Genomic DNA, 21,674 nt, shown 5'->3' with positions numbered 1-21,674 from the left:
GATGACTTTTCCACCACAACCAACAGTTTTGCCCCTAATAAAGTATTATCAGATATTTGGTTACTTAACTTACAGATGAAATATAAGATGTTATGAGTAAAAAATGTGTTTTATTGTATTTAGTTTACAAAGATGCAAACAAGTTTACTCTATTTTGGCAAAAGTCATGGGTTTACTGTCGCCCATGTCTTATTAGAGCCTCATATTTCAGCACTGATGTGTGATGCTGTGAGAGTTTCTCTCTACTGTATGCTGATAGAAACTCGATAATTGAATTCTCACCTCGTTCTAAAAATGTCTCGTCTATCTACTGATGATGCTTGGTCTTGAAGCACAGGGGACAGCCAGCAATGCTCTGTATTTTTAGAAACAAGTCAGGATTTCTCTTGGTCAAAGTTTCTGATCTGCGTTATTTCACGATACTTCAACATATTTGGATTTTGGAGGTTAGATGTCATCTACTGTAGATCCGTCAAAGCACAGTTTTTGTAACAAAACGTCTCATGTAAACTCTCCCTAAAGAGCATGTCAGATCAGCGTCTGGTGAACGTTACCAGTCAAACATAAAAACATGTATTTTAAGGATAATATGGGGATAAATAATGCATATTCCACGTTTATTCCTTCTCAAGACAATTATGTCTTACAACAACATCTTTGTCCTTGCAAAAAGCAAACATTTTTTTGGCTTCATACATTTCTCAACATACTTTTTTTTTTGTTGTTTATACACTTTTGCATAATGAACTCAGGACAGTTGTTGTGTATTAACAGTGAAAATACTTGTCCTAATGTCTTCAGGGTGGAGAGAAAAGAAAGAGCCAGGTTAAAGACGGTTAAATTCAACTCCAAATCTCGAGACAAAGGGGTAAGTGTTTGCTGCTCAAATATTTACCATGTCTGGCATGACACAAACAGGCTTTTAATGCCTTTAAAAAGCAGCTGTTTATAGACTAATACATAATAAATGGGCCTTTTCTGTAAAAAATGTATTTGGTTTACTTTACTTCATGCTGACCTTAATTTGACAGAAATCAGAAACCATTAGGAACACGCCTTGTAGCCTATTTTGAAACATTGTTATTTTATGCTAATTTGAGATGAAAAGTGCTAACAAGAAGTACAGCATTAGAAACATTTTGTTGCACCTTTCTCTTGTGACTTTTCCAAAGCCCAAAATATTCTCACATAAGATGACTAACAGCTGGCAAGTGTAAACTCTAACAAAGCAGTGAAGTGATGAATCATTCTTCATGAATGAGATGCTTGTTTGAATGTTTGTTTGCGAAATGAATTCAGATCCATGTTTACTGTATTGTAGTGTAGTGTAGTGTACTAATCCTGTATGTTTGTTCACTATTCTCTCCTGTGAGAGGATTCTTAACTGCATGTGACTATTAGGGCTGGGCAATATGGCAAAAAAAAAAAAAAAAAAAAACTATATATATATATATATATATATATATATATATATATATATATATATATATATATATATATATATATATATATATATATAATACTTTTATTCAGCAAGGATACATTCAATTCATTATTAAGTTCGCAACATGATAGTAAAGACTTATACAGTGCCACAAAATATTTCCATTTCAAATAAATGTTGTTATTTTGAATTTTTTATTTTTTTTTAAATCATAAAAAATATATATACAGTATTAGAATGACTTCTAAAGAATCTTTTGAAATTGCTGACTGGAGTAATGGTTGTTCAAACTGTAACTTTGCCATTACAGAAATAATTTCTTCTGGACTGTATTTTTTAATCATATAAATGCTTCTTTGCATAAGCATAAGATAGAAAAATGTAAAAATAAATCCCCAAACATGAACGATAGTATAGACTGTATTACAATGGTATTATATATAACAATATTTGTCAGCATTTTGATGACATTTCGAGATATATCACAGTATTAAAATACTTGCTCTGACTTAATAATACAAAATTATATATATATATATATATATATATATATATATATATATATATATATATATGTATATGTATGTAACAGAAAATATATATGTAACAGAAAAAAAGCTCCTTAAAATCATGGCAATATTCACAATGTTTGATTCATTTAATATGACCACAGAATATATTGTCGAAATTCACACAAATGTATTGCCCAGTCCTAGTGATGATAACTCTTTAGTCTTTGCAGCAGTATTGTGTTAAGCACCAGACCAACTCATCATCCACTCTTCACTGTCTCAGCATTTTCAACTGCATTCACTAATGCAGCATGAGTGCATGAATATGTCAGTGAACAAAAAGATGTATACGCTTGCCATTGATGTCTATTTCTCTTCCTGCTACTCATCTGTCCATCTTTTTAAGCGTGTTGTAACTTTGTTCCTGTCCAAAACCCTTCGATCAATGCCAATTACTAACTTTAATCAACTAGCGTATTTAGGAGCCTGGTCTGCATGTCCTTGCATTTGTGCTATAAACCCACCTTGCTAACCGTGGTTGTGGTAACTACGCTTTAAATGTATCTGATGTTCGGTAATCCCTCATAAACTCTACTGTGTCTATTGCCATCTCCAAACCAAGATCTGGTTTAATATCTATTTATAAGTTCTCACATTAGTGATTTTTGTCATTCCAGCATCATTCTATTGGATGGCGGTGGCTATAGAGTCAATAACATGGGCATCTGTTAAGTTGGGCATTTGTTCATACTTCAACTAGACACCCAACACCATTCCATCTGTTCTTCCTTTTTTGCCCCCCCCCCCCCCTTCCCCCCTCCATCCCTCCCTCTCCTCCTTCCCAGCATTCACTCAATGACAAGCGTAAAAAGAACCTCTTTTCTCGAAAATTCCCTTTCTACAAGAACAAGGATCCCAACGAACAGGAAACGAGTGATGTGGACCGTAAGTACATTAAGCGTGTACAGGGCAGGCTAGTGCCACACGCGGCAACGGCAACGCCAACACCACTGAACAAAACTCTTGCTTCTGCAACAACCCTAAATGTGACGGCAAATTTGGTAGATCTGAGCTGATGTAGGGACAGAATGTCTACTGAAAACCATTGAAGTCTACTTATCTGGGTTTGTTGCAAGGCAGGAGCAATGTTCATTGGTAAAACGTGATGTGTTGTTCCAGTAATCATTGTTATTTTTGTGGTTTTCTCTTGTTCCGTGCTCTCTGCTGACTGCTTCACAGGACCTGAGTGACGACAAAGGCTTGAGTAAGTCCACAAAGGCAACAGCAGACGTACAGTACCCCACCGGCCCACCAAACTCCCTTTGTTCCCCATAAATCTGTTTTGCACCTTTAGCAGTGATGTTTGGTTAGAATTGTATTGCATCTGCAACCTGTGTTGTGTCTAGAGGGCTGTAAAACACAAGCTTTGCAGAGCTGTGCTATGTTCAGTTCCTTTGTTGTGCTTTATACTCTAAACATGTTAAAGGGGGGGTGAAATGCTCGTTTTCACTCAATATCCTGTTAATCTTGAGTAGCTATGGAGTAGTACAGCATCCTTCATAACTCCAAAAAGTCTTTAGTTTTATTATATTCATAAGAGAAAATAAGTCTGTACCGATTTTTCCCGGAAAAACACGACCGGCTGGGGGCGTGGCGTGTGGGCGGAGCTAAAGAATCACAAGCGCCAGTAGGCTTTTGCGTTGAGAGCGTTTGGAAGTTGTGACATTACCTTGAGGAAAAAAAACCATCATCCAAAACAAACCATGGCTTACAGTCAGATTCAGCCGTTTATTTATGATCCAGAATCAGATCGCGAGGCTGAAACTGAACGAGAGCAGCAGCAGCAACGACTCGCTCCGAGCGGGGCTCGAACCGGGGTCTCTGGCATGGGAGGGGACGCACTAACAAGGAGGCAGAGATATTTGAAGCAGTTTTACTCACCGCCTGCGGTTCCAACACATGATCGTGACCCTTTTTCATTGGGATTGCATCATCCTTAAGAAATAAACGATACGCAAATCCGTCGTCAAACTGGGCCTTGTTTGTAAAACAAGCATCTTCGAAATGCAGGGAACAAACAAAAACACTTGCACAACTCCATTGATGCTCTTTAAAAATAAACTCCATCCACTGGTCCCTTAATGCTGTTTTTTCTTTGGTAATCTGTGCAGGGTTGTCTTGCCCTGGCAACCAAAAACACACTTCTTTTGTGACTTTTCGCGACGCTCTCGCTCTGATTAGTGATTGTCTGTGCTCAGCCTCTCAGTGCTCTGCTATATGGGAGCGCGCGCTCTTCCGGCAGAAGTGTCCTTAGGACCCTTAGAAGGAAATTCCGCTCCATCTAACGTCACACAGAGCCATACTCGAAAAAAACAGAAACTTCAGAAACTTGTGACAAACCGGAAGGAGTATTTTGGTAACAAAAATACTCCTTCAAACATACAACTTATTTTTTGAAACTTTGTCCATGTTTAGCATGGGAATCCAACTCTTTAACAGTGTAAAAACTCAGTATGCATGAAATAGCATTTCAACCCCCCTTTAAGTCTACTGCTCTTAAAGTGATAGTTCAACCAAAAATGAATTTTCTTTCATAATTTACTAATTTATAGAAAAGGCATAATTTATGTTGTTTTACAAAAGTGACAATAATACAATAGAATTTGTTGGGGCAGTAAATTCTGTCCCCCAACTCTTCTAGAGTATTGCATAAAGTGATGGTTCACCCCAAAATATGTCTTTCCAAACCTGTATGCATTTCTCCTGCAGAACATAAGATATTTTGAAAAATTTTGGTAACCAAACTGTTTAATTTCACATTGACTTACATTGAATGGTCTAAAAATACAATGGAGGTCAATGGGAACTGAAGCTGTTTGGTTACAAACATTTTTTCAAAATATGTTTTTTTTATGTTCTACAGAAGAAAGAAAGTCATACAGGTTTGATGTGAGGGTGTTTTTCATTTTTGGGTGTACTGTCCCTTTAACAAAATTTGCATTATAAATGCATCGATTAAACTATGGTGATTATTATATCTTTATTATATTTCATATTCTTTGGTGTAAGGTTTCCTAAATGAGGGTTTGTGCGCTAACTGCAAGGGGTTTGTGAGCTGATTAAAAAGTAATTCAATCGAATGGAATATTAAAATTAAACAAATTGTGCAACATAATTGAAAACTGAAATAAACCTAATAGTGATATATCTTATGAAATCATGAAAGACTGATTTAATTAAATATATAGTCTGTTGCATTAATTTTTATATTTATATTTAGATTTTCCAACCATTTTTTTTTATCAAAATGAGCAAAACCAGTATTCTGTCAAAATAAAAAATTGAGTATTTAACATTTTAAAAGCTCAAGTGTTTGAAAGAAAAAAATTAAGAGATAAATATTTGTATCATAACACCCTTAAATGTAACTATTTCCAATAGCTTTAAAATTAAAAGTAAGTTTGCCAGGCAGGCAAAGTCTTTAAGTAAAATGTTTTATTTTTTGAAAATTATAAATGACGACAGTCACAGACGATAGAGTATAATCTAAATGCAAGTACGTATAATAATCTTAAGAAGACAAATTGAGCAAACATCCTTGCATGCAAAAAAAAATATTCAGCAGAGAATTAAGTTTCCAACATCCTGTTCAAACATCCCTTAAGCATAACAAAATGTACATTTAATGTCAAATAAAGAAAAAAAATACACTGTCAATGGAATATAAAGAAAATAACAGTAATAAAGAAGAACAAATGAATAAAACTAAATAGTATATGAGTAACATAAAACAGTAATGTGGATAATATGAATATATGTAAGATGAGTATGACATAACAATAATCATAAAGGATAACTCACAAGTAATATACTGTACAAATTAATATGAAAAATAAGAAATGTAACCACATTGGAAATTGAACTGTGAACATGCAAATTATAATGTTAACTCAAAATTTCAGGGAATGCTCCATTTCAATATACTACTTCTAAGGGTTTCGGCTAGCAAAAAAAACCCTGGGAACCCCGGGTTTAGGGCTTTGAACAAATGCCTAACCCAAAGTATTAAATGTTGGTGTGTAACTCACATCTTTTCCTTTACTTATACCCCACACTAAGCAGTTGCACAAGTTATTTTTATCCTGGTGAAAGACAAAATGGTCAGAAAAGTGGTCAGGGCTTGGGGAGTGGGCTCTTTTAACTTGCCAGTAAGCAACCTCCTAGCCTAGCATCTGCGTTGCAATGCCTTGGACATCATCCACAACACCGTATCATTGGAGCATGTTTTGCACCATTATATTTTCTTCTGAATATGTAAAAATGTAGTTACTGCTGTAATTTTACTTTGGGAGATGAGTTTGGTATGTGCTTTTGGGGACAAATGCAAATAATGCCATAGTCAGAAAGGAATTTAACGCTCGTGTTCTGTTTGATGTTGACACAAAGACACACTCCCTTCAGTTTATTATTTTGATTTCCTTTAAACAACAATCACAAGGTTTTTAGTTTTATTTTAAATGCATGTCTTTGTGATATAACAATCTGCAATAATATCTACTACTTGGTCAAATCATAAACCCTAAAACAATATGAAGGAAAGAAAGCAGATACTTTAAAACGTTTTTTTTTTTTTTTGAGGGAGGAGTCATCAATATTTAAACTGTTTTTGAAAGAATTATTGTATCAGTACTGCATTTATTTGCACAAATATATATAATATATTATGTAATTTATTTCTGCCATAGAAAATATATATATTTTTTTTTTGAAGGAATGGAAAGTTTAAATTAACAGCTTTTTTTTCAACATAAATGTCTTTACTGTGATTTGAAATAGATTTTAATATATCCTTGTATGCTTGCTGAATAATGGTATTACTTCTACAATAAATAAAATATAAACAAAACAAATGACGTTAGGTAGTGTGAAAACAGAACAACAGAACATGAGGGGGTTGAGATCAGCATGGTTTATATAATGTGAAGTTATGTACAATCTTCCATGATTCCTGGATGTTCAGTATTTGTGTGTAGACTTCTAGTCTTCTTTTAGGCAATGGAGTGGATCCCATCTGTCCATCAATGTTCAGCGCACCATGACTGTGTTAAGACCCCTTAAAAGTTTCTTACATGCATTCAGAGGTTATTAGAGGATTTGAAATGTTTCATACAGATAAAACTACCAAACTCATTTTGTACAAGCATTTTTGTGATAAACCAAGTAAAACAAGATCAGCTTCAAAGCCTCTGAGTCATGTCCTGCACAGGTTCTTAACACTGCCATCTGCTGGTGACCGCACTTAGTATTCTGTTTATTATATTCCTGCAAAGCTTGTTTTTCTGTCTGTGGTGTTCATTTTCCCTTTTTATGGTTTCAGAGCATGTAACTTCTAATGCCAGCGATAGTGAAAGTAGTTACCGTAAGTTTGTGTTCCCCTTTATTTCCTTTCATCACGTTGTCATCAGTTTCATCAGTTTGAGTATTTAATTCCCAATGTTCCCTCAGCTTTCCTTTTATGTTATATGCACACACACAGTTGAAAGATGTGTACTATTTAAGACCAACATTTTATGCAAAAACAGTTTCATTTTAATATTTCGTATAAAGAAATATTAATCTTAAAATAGCTTGTTTTAAAATGCAGCAGCAAAATATGTGATAATTGCAACACATTGCATTGTTTTAAATCAGCAGAAGCTCCCTTTACTCTTCTAGGCTTTATGGTTCATAAGCTAGTTATATGATTTGCCATACATGGTAGTTTCATGTAATAAAACAGGTGCTGGTTATCTGTGTACCTTGCTTAGTGATCATACAGGGTACGCAGAATATTATGGCCTGGAATATTACCTTCAAATAACAATCACAGTCATTTGTACAGTCAGTGTCTTTCAACAGTTTTGTAACCGGCCTGTCATTCACTTCGAGTTGTCTGAAAAACCTCTTGAACTTTAATGCTACATGGCTCTTAAATCTCGTTTGAACAGTGAGTGAAAATGAGAGACTACTGTTAAAAACAAAAGCATGTAAGCATAGGGTGACCAAGTAATATGTTTGACATGTAAATGAATAGCAATGAATGCAAAAGAAATGCATTTCAACATCAGATTTACACAGTACATAATAACTTTCGAGCTTACATCAGTGTTTCTGTCTCTGTTAGGTGGACAGGAAGAATATGTCCTCTCATATGAGACAGTCACGCAACAGGAAGGTGAGTGTCTATCATAAAAGCTTTCTTATATTTTGGTGCATTGGTTTATATATCTTCATTTAACTGTGTCGGTGTGTAATTATTGTGGTTTACAGTGAGTTATGCTCGTCCGGTGATAATCCTTGGACCCATGAAAGACCGGATCAATGACGATCTAATCTCGGAGTTCCCGGACAAGTTTGGATCATGTGTTCCCCGTGAGTACATAAACCATGGTTTTATCATTTCTTCTGCAGAATTTCATAACCATCTGCGTCGTTTTCATGGTCATTTCTGTTCTTTGACCAGACACGACTAGACCTAAGCGAGACTATGAGGTTGATGGTCGGGACTACCATTTTGTTAATTCACGGGAACAAATGGAAAAAGACATTCAAGATCACAAGTTCATTGAGGCCGGCCAATATAACAACCACCTGTATGGGACGAGCGTGCAGTCGGTGCGAGAGGTTGCAGAAAAGGTGAACAAGTTCAATTTGTTAGGAAGTAATAAAGGAAATTATGGCAGTAATAAAAAGAGAGTATCATGCCGACCTTCAGATTTGCATTGTGCACCTTTTTTCCTCATTTCTCGCATGACGATCTGTTTTTCATTGTTCTTTAAGGGCAAGCACTGCATCCTGGATGTCTCAGGCAATGCCATCAAGCGACTCCAGTTAGCACAGCTCTTCCCCATTGCGGTGTTCGTCAAACCCAAATCGGTGGAGAATATTTTGTATGTTACTTTTACTGTCAAAGCCACAATAAATGCTACATCTTGATCACTTTTTGACTGATTGGCGCTAGTAATATGTCCTCTGTGTCCTTCGCAGAGAGATGAATAAAAGATTGATGGAGGAGCAAGGCAGGAAGACCTATGAGAGGGCCATGAAACTGGAGCAGGAATTCCTAGAGCACTTCACCGGTGAGAACAGTAGAGTGAACTTACATCCAAATCAGCTGTGCCCTTTCTGCATTTTCATGTATACCTTGTCCTGCAACGAAGCCGTACTCTGCGTTTAAAAGAGTAAGCAATCATTTTGAGTTAAAAAGTGGGAACAGAGCTTTGAAAACAAACTCACTGCAAATTACATTTGGTTTCTTTGTTTTAATGCTTACACAAAAGATCTTTGAGTTTCATACTGCTGTAACAATGTAAACATGAAATGTAGCAACACTAGCTTAATTCGCATAGACTTCGCAATACACATTGTCCAAGAAAAAGTGCTGCTTGGTTTGGAAGTGATTTCTGGATGAGGTGTGCTTCACACATCATTACATTAATGGCAATGGGCAATGAACGTGAAAATAATTGTTGCTTATGAGGCTGCACCTTAGGACAAAAAAAAAAAAAAAAATGTACCAATTTTTTTTTAGTAAAAAAAATAGTTTGAAGTATTCCAAGGTGCCGTTAGCAACTATTTGTATTTATTTTATTAAATATTTCCAAATTCTACTACAGAGTGACAGCATTTGCTACCAAATCATTGTGGGCCGACTGTATCCAGTCCCATGTTTCCTGAGAACTTTTTGAAAGATATTTTTTCCATTGAACAAGGAGATGTATGATACTTAATGATGTTCATCTAATCATTCCTTCAGCCATTGTACAAGGGGACACGTTAGAAGAGATCTACAACCAGGTTAAGCAGATCATCGAGGAGCAGTCTGGGACGTTCATCTGGGTACCTGTCAAAGAGAAATTGTGAGATGGTTGGAGACAAATAAACCTTATTTTAGTGTAGTTTTTTTTTTTTTCTTATTTCTTTATTTTTTTTACACTAACCTGGCCTGCTGCTTGCATTGGCTTTTTGACCCCTGAGCATAGGAAATACATTTTCTTTGGATGGGCTTGGGGTCATGGTGGTCTCACGGCCACCGCTCTCTCTCTCTCTCATGCCTCTCTTTGAAACTGCTGTCTAGAACTCGCATCCCAATCTCCGCATTTCATCCTCCGGTCGGGGGAGACATGCCTGACCAGCGACTTACTGGACAGATTATACGGTACAGATTCCTTAATGTTTAAGGGAGGTGACTTGCTCGAAGGAAAACCAATGAGTTAATGCATTATATACATTTTGGTTTGTTCTTTTTCCATATATGATCAGAAGTTAACGCTTTCATGTCTGTCTCTGAAAAGGCATAAAGCCACACTTTGCACGTTTTTGCATTAAGAGCATGTTTTGAATTATTCTTTTTCAGTTAACTTATGTTTTTGAGCTACGTGAACTGCAGCCACCATATTACTTCTGTTTCCTCTCGTTGATCTTGTAAAATCAAGCAGCCCACTAATTTTAAGCAGCTGATCAGTTTTGTCACAAGTGCACAAAGAGGACGAAAACATTTGGCACAAAAGTTCTTCTTTTTATATTAAATGTCTATTTGTCTTAACAATCTGTGTACATTTTAATCAAGGTGCAAATGGGGAGTAGCTTTTAGTCGAGGTGAAAAGGAACAGCTTACAATTATCTTTCAAATCCAGGTGATGACATATTCTTATTAAAGAAACAAATGCAAAATGCAAATAAGAGAGTATAAATTGTAATGTATATTCAACCCTCAGTATACTGCCTATTTTGTTATAACAAAGTCTATATTGAGCTTTAATTAAACTCCACACCTATGGGTATTATTTTCTTTATAATGTCAAACATACACTCGTATGAATATGCGTGTATGTAAATAAAAATAAATATAAATAGATATATAAATATATATTTTCCTTTACTTTTACCACCATCACTTTTGTTGTTGAGGGTTTGTTTTATGCAAAAACACTGACACGCAGGACACACGGGCTGAATGGTGGTGTTCCATTTGCATCTGCTCAAACAATATGAAATAAAACTCAAGTTGGCAGTTTGTAGTCTTCTGCTATCTCTCGCTCTCCTGTGTAGTTATGTCATATTTACTTTGTCATGTGACGTGCATGATTTCTAAAAGCAATAGTCTTTGACACGAGAAGCGGAGGAGAGGGCTTCTCTTTCTGTTTTCACCTGGGATTGTGAAAATGTCAAGAGTTAGCATGAACCGTAAACGTTAGAGGCTAGGAGATTCTTGCCTCCATGTGTGTGAACTTGTCGACTGCCCAGAGCTGAAGAGAGATTTGCTTTACCACTCTCTATCACAAGCCTTTAACTCTCCACCAAGGGGCGCGCTGACAGCGTAAACCTTTTCTTTCTTAAATTACTCGGAGATGATTGTTTTCTAAAAGATTGCTTCTCTAACTTGTCATTTTGGCTTTCTAACACATTTTTGACTCGATTATGTACATAATCTGCCAACTTGATTCATTCCATTTGTCAAAAAGGAGAACAGCTAATAAAAACCTTTTTTTTTCTCATATACAGTGTTTTTGTGTATTTGTTTGTGCATGCTAAAATATTCTTTGAAGTTTGACAAAAGTATTAGAGAGCAAAATGGTTTTTGATTCGTGTAAATAATTAATGCTACAAATGCATCTTTTGAACAGTTATATCTTAGGTTATTTTTTTAACAAGAGATACAGTAGTTCACCCAAAATTTAAAGTTCAACAAAATGTAATATTTTTTCTTCTGCAAGTTTTTGGCTGAACTCATTTTAAGCAACACACCAGAAGAGCTGGAGAAAACACTGCCACCATAAAGTGTGCTGCATTATTGTATAATTGTAGTGTATATGTCGTCATTAAACATGTTTCCTTCCTGTTGTAAAACAATATTAAATCACAGTTACAACTCCCTTTTGGCAAAATACCTCTAGGAAGCAGCTGAATAGATACTTTACGATGACAGTAAAAAAATATTACTAAAATGAATACAATGAAGTTTTAAGTCAGACAAAAATCAAGGTGTTTGAATCTTAATAATATTAATACTTAGTCAAGAAGTGTCTGTTTTTATGATTTTATTCTTATAGCCTATCCTGCATGTTTCGTAAACGTATTCTTTGGACACTTTAGAGGGCAAGAAACAAAAACTGACCAGAATGTGTCCAAACACCTTTTGTCTCATTTTTGAACAAAATATCTAAACTACACGTCAGATTGTCATTTGCTTATTTTTCAAGGTTAAAAGTTTTTTTTTTTTTTTTTCTGGGTCTTAGTGACCGCCCTTGATTCAGAGCCTTCTTTAATTCTCTTATGGAAAAAGGTGGAGTTTGAAAGAATGAAAGACCACTCTGTGTGCACCTTGGACCTCCGCCCGTCTGTTGGACGTGTCGTCCCGTATGTCGACATTATAGTCTATAAATCCTGAATTTGACTGCACGTATCTTTTATGATCAAGGTACCATTTCCCGTGTAGTTGTGTCGAAGAGCTGAGTCGTGTTTTGGACTTTGCAACAGTCTCTCAGATATAAAGCTACAGTAACGCACTAACATTGCGCACTCTCCAGTCAGAGATGGACACCTGGGCTATTCTAAGCATTCTGCTTTTGGTCACGCATTACGGTAAGAAACATTTCATATGAGGTCAAAATATTTTTTGTATCTGTCTTTAAGTAGGCTATAGTAGCCTCTACTGTATGAAATTTATGTTTTTAATTATGTAAACAACAATGAATCTGAGACTCTTTTCGAAATAAAGGTGGAAGGCTAAAACTAATCATGACAATATTATAAATGTCTTCGTATAGTGTCAGGGCAGAGTACCATAAGATGGTGCACTATTTCTCCTGCGGAGGATTCCAAATGTAAAGCAATGGTTCAGGCCTTCACCAGCGCTGCAATTCGACCAGCGCTACAGTGCGTCCTCTCATCATCTAAAGCCGAATGTGCTCAAAAACTCACCGTAAGTCTGTCTAAACAGTCACCCAAACGTTCTTTCAGTGTTATTAATACAACATTCAGTCAGAGTTGTCTGGTCATTATTAATGTTCTCAAAGCGTCATGATTTTAAAAATGTACTAGGCCTACTTGTTTAAGAGAACTTTTAAAAAGTAAGGCTCCCACAATGTGTGCATCATTATAAAATGGAATGTTCTTAACGACAATGAAATTTTAAACAAAGTTTTTGAAAATTCATAATGAATGTTTTCATAACTTAATAGGAACGTTAGCAAAACGTTCTTAGAACTCTATCTGGTACTTTAGGCTATATCGTTTTTTTATGTGATGGAAACGTGCATGTGATAAAATGAAATTTTACGTGACAAATTCCTCTATATTTTAAGTTTTTTAATTTTTTTGCTTAAACATTAAAATTCTAAATTGTATCACTTTTATGGAACAGAAAACGTCAAACTCCCAGAAAAAAAAAGTAAAAAAAAAAAAAAATTCACATTGAAATATATATTTATAAATTTTTAATAGGCTACATTTGTTTATGAGAGTTGTAGCATCACAGAAATTCCAAGGTTCAGATTTAAAAAGCTTTTCTCCCACACAGAGAATTTATCACAAACATATGACAAATGATCATGTCCCTGCTCAGATATGCATTTGTAGTCTTTTGTGTGTTCGTTTTATGGGCAGAAATACACTAAAATCATTTTCTTTCCAGAAAAAAATTCAATAATCAAGATGCAATTGTGATCAATATTGCTTTTGACAGAAAAATGAAGTTGATGCCTTCTCAGCCAGTGCTAAAGAGATATACGACATTGGCAAGCAAGCCAGCATTAAAATTGCAGCTGGAGAATCTGGAGCAGACGGTATGTTCTTCTTTTGGTGCTGTAGATACCAGATTATGCAAGTTGTCTTTGAAATGAAAGGGCAGTGATTAAAGTCATAAATGTCAACAGTACCATTAGGTTGAATATTAACAGATTTACAATTTCTGTATCAGTATTTGATTACACAATTACTTTTATTATAATAAAAAAAAATTGTGTAGTGAATGTCCATTATAAGTATGGATGTTATGGACTATCCATAGTTTTATCTGGCAAAATTCTACTTTTAGAGTAACTAGTTAGTCAACAAAGTCTTAAAATTTGTTCTTCATCTAACGGCAACAGGGAAAGGAGTAACATACTACGGTGTTGCTGTGGTGAAAAGGTCAAATTCAGCCATCAACATCAACAATCTGAAGGGAAAGAAGTCTTGTCACACTGGCAAGCACCGCACAGCTGGCTGGAACGTCCCTCTGGGGTATTTGATTGACAATGGAATGATGTCAGCCATGGGGTGCAACATCCCTCAAGGTAGTCCATTGTTCATGGTGCAGCACATCTTAAAGGGATAGTTCACCCCAAAATCTAAATTATGTCATTAATAACTCACCCTCATGTCGTTCCAAACCAGTAAGACCTCCATTTATCTTCGGAAAACAGTTTAAGATATTTTAGATTTAGTCTGGGAGCTCTCAGTCCCTCAATTGAAACTGTCTGTATGGTATACTGTCCATGTCCAGAAAGGTAAGACAAACATCATCAAAGTTGTCCATGTGACATCAGAGGGTCAGTTAGAATATTTTGAAGCATTGAAAATACATTTTGGTCCAAAAATAGCAAAAACTAAGACTTTATTCAGCATTGTCTTCTCTTCTGTGTCTGTTGTGAGAGAGTTCAATACAAAGCAGTTTGTCATATCCAATTCGCGAAAGAATCATTCGATGTAACCGGATCTTTTTGAACCAGTTCACCAAATCAAACTGAATCGTTTTAAATGGTTCGCATCTCCAATACGCATTAATCCACAAATGACTTAAGCTGTTAACTTTTTTTACTGTGGCGGACACTCCCTCTGAGTTCAACCAAACCAATATCCCAGAGTAATTAATTTACTCAAACAGTACACTGACTGAACTACTGTGAAGAGAGAACTGAAGATGAACACCAAGCCGAGCCAGATAATGACTCGTTCACGAGTCAAGAACCGGTTGCATTGGTTTTCAGATCACCAGTAGTTCTTTTGGACAGTTTGATTCAATAGACTGTTCACCGGTCTTTGCGCTCGACGTAATGGCGTCATTGACGATGATTGCCCTTGATTCAAGTCTTCGGTTTACCTGGGCTCATACCATTAGCACAGAATCAGTTCAGAATCAATCACCAAAAGAATCAGTTCGGTTCAGACGCTCTGTGTGTCAGTCTGCTTCACGCTGAATCACACATGCGCAGTATCATCAGCTCCTCGGTTCACGAATCGGACGCGTCTGACAGAAACGATTCTTGACTCGAGAAGAGTCAATCTTTTGTTCGTTATCTGGCTCTGCTTGGTGTTCATCGTCATCTCTATCTTCACAGCAGTTTAGTCAGTGTACTGTTTGAGTAAATGAATTACTCCGGGATATTGTTTTATTTTAACACAGAGGGAGTGTCAGCCGCATTAAAAAAAGTTAACAGCTTAAGTCATTTGTGGATTAATGCGTATTGGAGAAGCGAACCGTTTAAAAGGATTCAGTTCGATTTGGTGAACTGGTTCAAAAAGATCCGGTTACATCGAATGATTCATTCGCGAACCGGATATCACAAACTGCTTTGTATTGAACTCTCTCACAACAGGCATGGAAGAGAAGACAATGCTGAATAAAGTCGTAGTTTTTGCTATTTTTGGACCAAAATGTATTTTCAATGCTTCAAAATATTCTAACCGACCCTCTGATGTCAAATGGACTACTTTGATGATGTTTTTCTTACCTTTCTGGACATGGACAGTATACCATACACACAGTTTCAATGGAGGGACTGAGAGCTCTCGGACTAAATCTAAAATATCTTAAACTGTGTTCCGAAGATAAATGGAGGTTTTACTGGTTTGGAACGACATGAGGGTGAGTTATTAATGACATAATTTAGATTTTTGGGTGAACTATCCCATAAAATTGTCAGATGTCAGATTTTTTTTATTATATAAAGAAGGAAACAATTTATTTTAATTTTGTGGCTCACCATCTTGTATTAGGGGTTGCTGACTTCTTTAGCGCCAGCTGTATCCCTGGGGCTAAAGATGACCCTGCGTCCCTGTGTCAGCTGTGTGTGGGAGATGGGACAGGAACAGGAAAAAATAAGTGTGATGAAAGCACTTTAGAGCACTATTATGCATACAATGGAGCGTTCAGGTACCATATTTATTGAACAAATTAAAATCATACAGTAGTGAAACATAGCTGGTGCAGTTACAGCTTTGATCATGAGAAATATTCTCAGTGTGTCATTTAACTGTTGTTTTGGGCTTCACAGGTGCTTGGTTGAGGATGCAGGTGATGTTGCCTTTGTGAAGCACACAACTGTAAGAGAGAATACAGATGGTAAATGTATACTCCAGTGGGTCTCAACCAGGGAACTTCAGCAAACTTCCAAAGGGGATGCAGGGTTACTTAAAATATGTTATATTTAAATATATAATAATTATATAATGAATTAATTAACTTATAGAAAGTATAATTATTCCATCTTAATTAATGAAGATGCAACGTGAAATCATACACACATATAAACATAAATAGGTGCATGGCAGCAAATTATTAGACAAATTTACAACTCCAAAGTAATTCCTCAGTTTCTGTTAATGATATAATATAGTAAATGTTATGGTTAGAGCTTTTATGCATAGCAAACAGTATGTTTGTGATTGTAAGAAAATAAAGTGAAAGTAAGCACATGCATTGAAGTTCTGATATGCTAAGTATACACCGTGATTATACAGGAAGTGTGGACAGTAAAGTTTGATAAGTGACAGATTATCATCAATCTTTTAACTTTGTGTCTCAGGTCAGGGTGATTCATGGGCTCAAGGCTTGCACTCTGAGGACTATCAGCTCCTGTGTCGGGACGGCACCCGCAGTCCAGTCAGTGATTATGAGAAATGCCATTTGGCTCGAGTCCCATCGAGGGGGATTGTTGTCCGCACTGACATCAGCAGTTCAGTGGTTTACAACATGTTACGTGAGGGACTGGTATGATCCTTTTTGAAACTGTCATTTATTAGGATTTTGAAATCCATTTTACATTTGTATTTCAATGTGACGGTTTCATTTAAGTGTGTGTGTGTGTGTGTGTGTGTGTTTCTCTTTAGCAAAAGTCTGGGTTCTCCATGTTCTCCTCAGCTGGCTTTGAAGGGACAGACTTGTTGTTCAGCGATGCTTCAACCACATTTATCCAAGCAGGAAATGAAAACTATATCAAATGGATGGGCCGATACTATAACATACTGAGAGCAATGGACTGCACAGAGTCAGGTGTGAATCTTTGCATCTTCATCAAACAATCAAAAATTACAATTTGAAACGCAGCAAATTTACTATGCATGCTATTTACTTTTTTACATTGTACTCAAAATCTCTGTGTGTGTGTGTGTGTGTGTGTAGACGTTCCCTCCCGCCTACGCTGGTGTGTCCTGTCTCATGGAGAGCAGCAAAAATGTGCAGACATGGCTGTGGCATTCAAAAGCAAAAGTTTGATTCCTAACATTCAGTGTGTCTATGGCTCATCTGTGGAGGACTGTATGAAGAAAATACAAGTATGCCAATTAAGAGATATTTGAATACCAAACTCTCTTATTCATACCCGCTGACACCAAAACGATAACTATAAAAATATTGATTTTATATTGAACTATAAAAATTCAATGATTACTATACCATCATATACTGTATATCAAGCCCTTATACTCTATTTATAAACTATATATAGTTTCGCTCACTAAAATCTGCAATTCAAGTTCAGAGACTAAAAATTCAATTCATTTTCCCAATGGAGAAACAGATTTGTACAAACTGCCGAAAAAGTGAATTGAATTTGAATGAGACTCTTTTCCTCCAGAACAAGGAAGCTGATGCCATCACTCTTGACGGAGGTTACATCTACACAGCGGGGAAGAGTTTTGGTTTGATTCCTGCTGTCGGGGAGAGCTACACAGGTTAGAGCCAAACACTTTCGATTTACTTTGACTATTGGACCATATGCTTTTAATGTATGACATTACTTCAATATGATATAAAGTAGACATTGAAAATATGGGGGGGGGGAAACATAAAAAAAGAGAGCATAGCAAAAAAGTAAATAAAAACTAAACTATATATTTGATTATTCAATTAATAATTAATTGAAAATGTATGAAATTACTTGAATATAGTATAATGTGAACAGTTATATGTGCTCACTGGGTGACTGTTGTTTGTGTGGGAAAGATTTTCAACAGTGCCTGATGAAACATCAGCTGTTTTATTCATAAATGATGATTCATTTTCACAAGCCGCTGTGATTCTCTGTGCTAGGAGACACTGACGGAAGCATTTATTATGCTGTGGCTGTGCTGAGGAAGAGCAACAGAGACATCCAGAGATTCAGTGACCTCAAGAGCAAGCGCTCCTGTCACACAGGTTATGGAAGGACTGCAGGCTGGAACATTCCCATGGGTCTGCTAATAGAAAAAAGCATCATCAAACCGCAGACATGCCAAGTCGCCCAAGGTTGGACATGTACTGTAGTGCACACATTCCATGGGTTCCTAAAATCTAAAAAAAACAGTGAAAAGCTTTTAGCTTTTTACTCCAAGTTTTACTTGTAACTTTGTGTCAGTTATTACAAAGGTATTGAAACAAAAGTCATATTGTTCTGCTATATAAATAGCAAAATCAGTGCAATGAGGGTGTTTAATTCTGCTTTTAGCTGCTGGGGAGTTCTTTGAATCAGCCTGTGTACCTGGAGCCAATCAGAAAGGTTTTCCCAGTAACCTGTGTGAGCAGTGCATCGGAGACTCCAGTGGTCAGAGCAAGTGTGAAAAAGGCAAGGACCTATACGACGGTTACGATGGAGCCTTCAGGTAATCCACTACACTGCAAAAAATCTTTATCTGAAAGATTTGGTGCTAATTTGCATTTCACCAATTGAGTATTTGCATAAAAACTAAGTATTCATCTTGGTCTCTGTTTAAATTCTCAGGTGTCTTGTTGAAGGTCATGGGGATGTGGCCTTTGTCAAACATTCCACTGTATTCCAGAACACAGATGGTAAAAAGATCTCTGTTGATTTAGGCCTTTAAACTTCTTTATAGAGCTGTTCATTCATGATGTCAATTGGCCATGGATTCCCTCAGCATTCTACATCTTATTTTTATAGCCCAACATTTGTATACTTCACAAGTTTAAATATAACCAAAATATAAAATAAGACAGTAAAAAATAAAAAATAAAAATGGAAATAGTTGTAATAATAATGATAATAGTAATAATAATTACTAAATAGACTAAATGTTATAATTAGTGCTGTCAAATGATTAATCGAGTCCAAAATAAACGTTTTTGTTTACGAAATATATGTGTATGTGCTGTGTATATTTATTATGTATGTATAAATACACACACATCTATATTTAAGAAAATAGGTTACGTTTATATATTAAATATATTTTTATATGACACAATTACTTTAAATATAAATATATACATGTAAATATTTTCAATATATATATACTGTATGTGTGTGTCTTTATAAATACATAATAAATATACACTATACACACACATACATTATGTAAACAAAAACTTTTTTCGGATGCGATTAATTGCGATAAGTCGTTTGACAGCACTAGTGATAATTAACAGCTCATTTTAAAATCTCATAACATGATCTTTCAAAAATGTGAATGGTTGGAAGTGGTCTATAATTGATATTTCTGATTTTTAGAATAGCCGTTTTTGATTTATGAGGTACGTGATTAACAATACTTGTGGGAGAAAACTAAGAAGAAAAAAAGAGGAAAAAATTCCACAGAAACCCATGGCTCAAAAATACTCATTCTTTTATGGGTTGAGGACTAGAAACTGAACAGTAAATTCATGCATGCTACATGCAGCAAGCAGACCATTACATCATGTGCAAAAGCCTCTAGTAGTTCTCTCATGTCAGAACTGTTATTTCCAGGAAACAATACCGATTCTTGGGCGGTAAACCTGGAATCCCGTGATTTTCAGCTACTTTGTTCTCAGGAGTCTCGTGCTGAAGTCACTCAGTACACTAAGTGCAACTTGGCCCGTGTCCCTTCCCACGCGGTTATGATAAGACCCGATACCAACCACCATGTCATCTTTGGCCTCCTGGACAAAGCCCAGGTATGGATATCCAAATGTCATTTTTCAGGGTCATTTGAAGATGGAGTTGTCCTTGTCTGTATGACTTTTTGGTTTGCACCTTTCAGAACTTCTTTGGAGTTAATGCTGCCTCAGGCTTCAAGATGTTTGACTCCAAACCCTATGAGGGATCCGACCTGATTTTCAAGGATTCTACTATCACTTTAATTGGTGTAGGAGAGAGGAAGACCTATGAGGAATGGCTTGGCCAGAGCTACCTGGATGCAGTAACAGCCATGGAGTGTTCAGCTTCATCAACAGGTCTCTCTCTCTCTCTCTCTCTCTCTCTCAGCATGCATATATATATATATATATATCCCTGGATTCTTTTAATAAGTCTTTTCACTTTGTTTCTCTTACAGTGTTTTCCTCATCCTCACTTTTGCTGATGTCCATTGTGAGCTCCCTGGTGTCCCTGTTGGCTTTATAGTGGCTCTGCCAGCCACAGAAGTATTTTTCAACTCTGATCTTCATACTCATGTTGAAATTTCTAGTATTTAGGTGATTCAAGTTCAAATCAAATCGCTAAATCTAAAGCAACAATATGCTTAAGCAATAGCAGTGCCTTTTATCTGTGATTGTAATGGTACATAGTACACGGTACGTGCCTATGGTTGATAAGCTTTGAAAAGTGGGTCTAGGGGAATTTTTGGGGCCGTCTTAAATTAGGAACTGTAAAGAGTTGGTTAAAGTCTTCCTTTAAACTAAGTATAAACCAAAGCTAGTTTGTTGTTATGACAATTTGTATTATTTTTACTCTGAAATTCCTGAGGGCAATAGCCATATCAGTGCATATGCTTTGCCTGTTACATATTTATTGCACAATGTTTATTGCAGCTTTTAAAACCAACATTTTATTATGTTATGAACTATATGAAGGCACATGCCATATCAGGGAATATGTTGTGTCTATCATTTTCCCCTTTGATGATTTTTGTATCATGCAGTTGAATGCAGCATGCACTGGAGTTGTACTACTGAAAGGTTTTTTCCTCTCACATTCAAACTGATTCTTGCTTGCTTAAATCAACAACATACTGTACTAAGGCATTTCAAATCCAAAATATTTTTTGACCGATCTAATAAGTAGTCATTGAGATTAAATAAGCTTTTCACCTGTGATAATCTCAGCAATGCTTTCATATCAGGGGGAGGAGGAGTATTTCATTTCAATGCTTGTTCAGTCAGTCAAAACCCACAATTGTGCTCCAGTTGATGATTTACACATTGTTTAACACAGTATCACTTACTTGATCTTTTGCTTCATGTGTTTCTTTGAGAGATTTTTATTTTATTTGTTCAGATACCATATCAGTGTATATGTGCTGACACATGAATGTTCTACATTAATGTCTGCTTTGTCTTGCAATTTCTTAATGAAATGATTAGGATATAACTAATATTTAGTTGCCAGGCCAGTGCGTCTGCTCAAGTATTACAGTATATTGTCACTTATTTTAAATAAACAAGCATCTTAAGATGTGTGTTGTTGTTCATCACTGCAGCATATTGATTTAAACAATAATTATTT

The 21,674-nt window shown here is 36.0% G+C and overlaps 2 protein-coding genes across 26 annotated transcripts in view; both read left to right on the top strand.

Annotated features, from left to right (window-relative positions):
• Window positions 1-11,494, top strand: part of dlg1a (discs large MAGUK scaffold protein 1a) — a 134,813-nt gene extending 123,319 nt beyond the window's left edge. For 19 of the 25 annotated variants that reach the window (XM_052558417.1, XM_052558410.1, XM_052558409.1 and 16 more), the window contains 9 exons: window positions 802-868; window positions 2,802-2,901; window positions 7,334-7,375; window positions 8,120-8,170; window positions 8,266-8,367; window positions 8,459-8,631; window positions 8,776-8,885; window positions 8,983-9,074; window positions 9,752-11,494. In XM_052558417.1, the coding sequence (XP_052414377.1) occupies window positions 802-868; window positions 2,802-2,901; window positions 7,334-7,375; window positions 8,120-8,170; window positions 8,266-8,367; window positions 8,459-8,631; window positions 8,776-8,885; window positions 8,983-9,074; window positions 9,752-9,858 (844 nt within the window). In that variant the 3' untranslated portion in view covers window positions 9,859-11,494. Of the gene's footprint in view, window positions 1-801; window positions 869-2,801; window positions 3,221-7,333; window positions 7,376-8,119; window positions 8,171-8,265; window positions 8,368-8,458; window positions 8,632-8,775; window positions 8,886-8,982; window positions 9,075-9,751 lie in introns of those variants that run through there. The other 6 variants (XM_052558412.1, XM_052558411.1, XM_052558432.1 and 3 more) reach the window with 3 other exon arrangements.
• Window positions 11,495-11,637: 143 nt separating this feature from the next.
• meltf (melanotransferrin) lies at window positions 11,638-21,621 on the top strand. The gene is made up of 16 exons (XM_052558433.1): window positions 11,638-12,579; window positions 12,765-12,919; window positions 13,682-13,781; window positions 14,088-14,273; window positions 15,976-16,132; window positions 16,254-16,321; window positions 16,785-16,969; window positions 17,089-17,251; window positions 17,381-17,532; window positions 17,835-17,931; window positions 18,290-18,484; window positions 18,684-18,837; window positions 18,957-19,024; window positions 19,938-20,125; window positions 20,212-20,404; window positions 20,506-21,621. Exons 1-16 carry the CDS (start codon window positions 12,531-12,533, stop codon window positions 20,571-20,573), a joined length of 2,178 nt encoding a protein of 725 aa, XP_052414393.1. The 5' UTR covers window positions 11,638-12,530; the 3' UTR covers window positions 20,574-21,621.
• The last annotated feature ends 53 nt before the right edge of the window (window positions 21,622-21,674 follow it).

This window comes from Carassius gibelio, chromosome B6 (genome assembly GCF_023724105.1).
Source record: "Carassius gibelio isolate Cgi1373 ecotype wild population from Czech Republic chromosome B6, carGib1.2-hapl.c, whole genome shotgun sequence".
Lineage (NCBI taxonomy): Eukaryota > Metazoa > Chordata > Actinopteri > Cypriniformes > Cyprinidae > Carassius > Carassius gibelio.
The sequence above is the reverse complement of the archived record's forward strand: the minus strand, read 5'-3'. Positions and strand labels throughout refer to the sequence as shown.